At 37.6% G+C, this 3259-nt stretch overlaps 1 protein-coding gene across 8 annotated transcripts in view; it reads left to right on the top strand.

The window, feature by feature from the left end:
• The window catches only part of MYLK (myosin light chain kinase), a 218262-nt gene that overhangs the window by 200711 nt on the left and 14292 nt on the right, over positions 1–3259 (top strand). For all 8 annotated transcript variants that reach the window (XM_033003371.2, XM_033003368.2, XM_033003369.2 and 5 more), the window contains one exon: positions 1852–1975. In XM_033003371.2, the coding sequence (XP_032859262.2) occupies positions 1852–1975 (124 nt within the window). The remainder of the gene's footprint in view (positions 1–1851; positions 1976–3259) is intronic.

Below are 3259 nucleotides of genomic sequence, written 5' to 3' on the forward strand. Positions count from 1 at the left end.
TAACCCCATATATCCTTCAATTTTCACTTGATAAGTTGGGGATTTGCATACCTCAAAGGAGTACTAACTTAGTTGTATGATTACATTTTATGAAATGGCCTAACAGCTTTCAGTGGAGGCAACTGTAGGTGTGGAGTCAGTACTGGGATCAGCATTTATGTGGCAAAACTTGGTAGAGGAAGTTCTGGTAAATGAAAATATTTTGTAATGATTCAGTGTTGTGTACAAGTATCTTCTGTTGTCTTCTCAAAACTTTGATCTGCTGCTGTTTGAGGTTTTTTAAGATTTTCTCTTGATTATAGAGCTGCAAATCTCTGTACTTCTGGTAACTTCAACAGGAGCAGGATTAGAATCTCTTACATCTGTTTTTGTTCCTATTCATACGGGTTTTTTTAAAATGGTAATGCCTTGGGGAGAGAGATCGTTCCTCACTATGTCATTCTGCTGTGCCTAATCTGGATGCTACTCTTGTACAAAAGATAAACATAATGCAATAAATCCCACTTAAGGCAAGCACTGATTGCTCAGGCACATGTACAGACTGAACATGGGTTTCTCAACCTAAATCCAAGACTGTTTCAAGACATAAACAATTTATTTCCTGACATTTTTATACTTTTACAGTACAATTTTTTTACTGATTGTTTTTCTCCCCTAATCTATTCCCTAGTTTCCTTCCTTCCTGACCTTATTCTTTCTTCTTCTTCCCATCCTATTTAGAATGAGCATCAATGCAATTGAGTCCATTGATATTTGCCTAATAAATTCTATCTAAATGACTTGTTCTGTGTTTCACACTATGACCAGAAGTTTGACATATCACTCATAGCTGCACACTGGCGGCATAAACTGGCAATATTTAAGGTTCTATACAGGTTGTTATTCTACCTTAATCCCTGTATTTTCCAGTAGAACAACACTGGTGTGTCAGCACGAGGCAGATGAAGACTGAGTTCATGTGTCCCACGACCTCAGTCCTTCAGTTCATATTGCTAGCTGTAGCTTCATTGTAGTTTATTTTAAAAGCATCCAGGTTGTGTTTAAGCAGAGCCAAATGTAGGATACCTGTGCTACAGGCCAGCTGAATAAAAGTTTGGAATGGCAGCTAAGTGTTGGTGGTTCCCCTTCACCACTCTGGAGCTCCACAGGTATGCTTGTAGGCAAGCCTGGTTTCCAGAGCAGCCTTAAACCCAGTTTTACTGACAAGATAGTGATCTGCCAAGTGCATGTTGTCTGCTTCTGTTCTTGTTTCACCACTGACCTGTGCCACTTCAAATTTCAGAGATGGGCAACCCAGTATTGATTTTCTTTCCTGTTTAAACTATTAAAAATGTGTTGGATTAAAATAGTTATTTCTTATTATTATAATTTTATCACTACTGATTTTCTTTACTGTAGACTCCCTGAGCAGATACCTGAGCTTTGATAATTCCTAGATAATTTGTAAAAACTTCAACTTCTTTCTGACACTGGAATCCTGAAGTCCTCGTGTGCAACTGCTACAGTGATGGAGGCTCAGTATTTTTGTACTTCAGGACATCCAAATCTGAATTAAACACTAAAAGTTCTCCTCTTCGACTTGGTCTTGTGGAAACTCCTTGCAATAGAAACCTTTTTATTATGTGCCTTGTACAGTGCTGTGTGCTTGAGGTTGCTTAATAAAAATTCTTCATTGCTATACATGTATCAACTAAGAAAACTGGAGTTCAGGCATTATTTATTTTTTTCTGATAAGGATCTTTATCAAAATCACAACTGCGAGGACAAAACTGGTTTTCCTGTTACTGGGGATTAATTGTTTTTTAAAATCTGCCTGCAGCAGTTAATGGTTTTCTCTTTCACTCTTCACAGAAAATGCAGGTTCTCTGAAAGTTCTCTTTGGGACACCTGAGTTTGTGGCTCCAGAAGTTATAAATTATGAACCTATTGGATATGAAACTGATATGTGGAGTATAGGAGTTATCTGCTACATTCTGTGAGTACCTTTGCTATACACAACTAGTACCTTTGCTATACGCAAATCCTGACAGTTGCTGAACATATGAAATTTCCATCAACTTTTGATTCTCCAATTTTCAGGCCTTTTGTATTCTAATTAGCAGCTCCAGCATGTTTAATAAAAATTCTCTGTTCTCTGAAGGGTGTAAGTGGTAAACTTGCAGAACTAGCAGTTCTGAAAATTCAGTCATTTAGTGCTGTACATCTTGTATCATAAACCGGCAACGCTTCATCTCATTTAAAAAGACAATGTGACAGTATTTTATTATTAACTTTAAACTATTTTTCCTTCCCAGATGCTAAAGAGGAATGTTTGGGCATGCACTAATAACTGATAACTTATATTCTTTTATTCCCAAGAGAGAAACCTTTTGTGAAATTTTGGGGTCTTCTTATTCAGATCATATCCCTTGTGGGACAGACTAAAGTATCCCAGCATTACCATATCTGTTCACAGTGCATTTTATTTTATTACTAAGCACAAATCACTGGATAAATACATTTTCTAAGCCGCATGGACCAAGCTTATGGAAGTATTTTAGAGGACAATTGGCTGCAGCTCTTGGTTACATACTTTGGTATTTGATTTGATCTTTATATGTGATTTGATAACACGTGATTATGAACTTCAATGGGTCTAGAGAAATGTATATGGAAATAGGATCTCCATGCCTAGAACAGTGAGTGATCTTCTTGCAGCTGTGACTTCACCCCTTTCATGCCATATAAACAAATGAAAAGAGAAGCTCAGTCTGGAGCATGGTTCCTTTTCCCTTGCTTGAGGTTCAGTAGTAAGTAAATGGCAGATCTGCTTTGCATTCATTCTTTTAAAAGGCTTCTCCCAATACCTTACCTTCTTTTTTTAAGAGTTCCCTCCGCCGTGGCTACTCTCTTCCTTGACATCTGGCAATGCAGAGTTGTTTGCCTCATCTTTACTCAGTCTTTCTGTGATTCTGCTTGCCTTGTCAGCCTCTACTTGTTCTCATACGCTTCTCATTTCCAAACTAAGCAACAGAATAATTTTCTTTCCTGTCCTGTACAAAAGCTACTACATCAACTCTCTTACTCCCAGAAAAGACTGAATATTTCTCTTATCTTCTGTTTCTTATGTGAAGGGTGCTACGCTCTTCAAGGTCACTTTGCTCTGCCAGTTTATTTACAGGACCTTTATTTTCCATTCGCTTCCAGCATTTCTTTATAGATCTTGAAAGCTCGTTTGGATCATTCTGTAGTTCAAATAATGTAGACCACACACGCAGTA

This window comes from Tyto alba, unplaced genomic scaffold, assembly GCF_018691265.1.
Source record: "Tyto alba isolate M040663 unplaced genomic scaffold, T.alba_DEE_v4.0 Super-Scaffold_7, whole genome shotgun sequence".
NCBI classification, from domain to species: domain Eukaryota; kingdom Metazoa; phylum Chordata; class Aves; order Strigiformes; family Tytonidae; genus Tyto; species Tyto alba.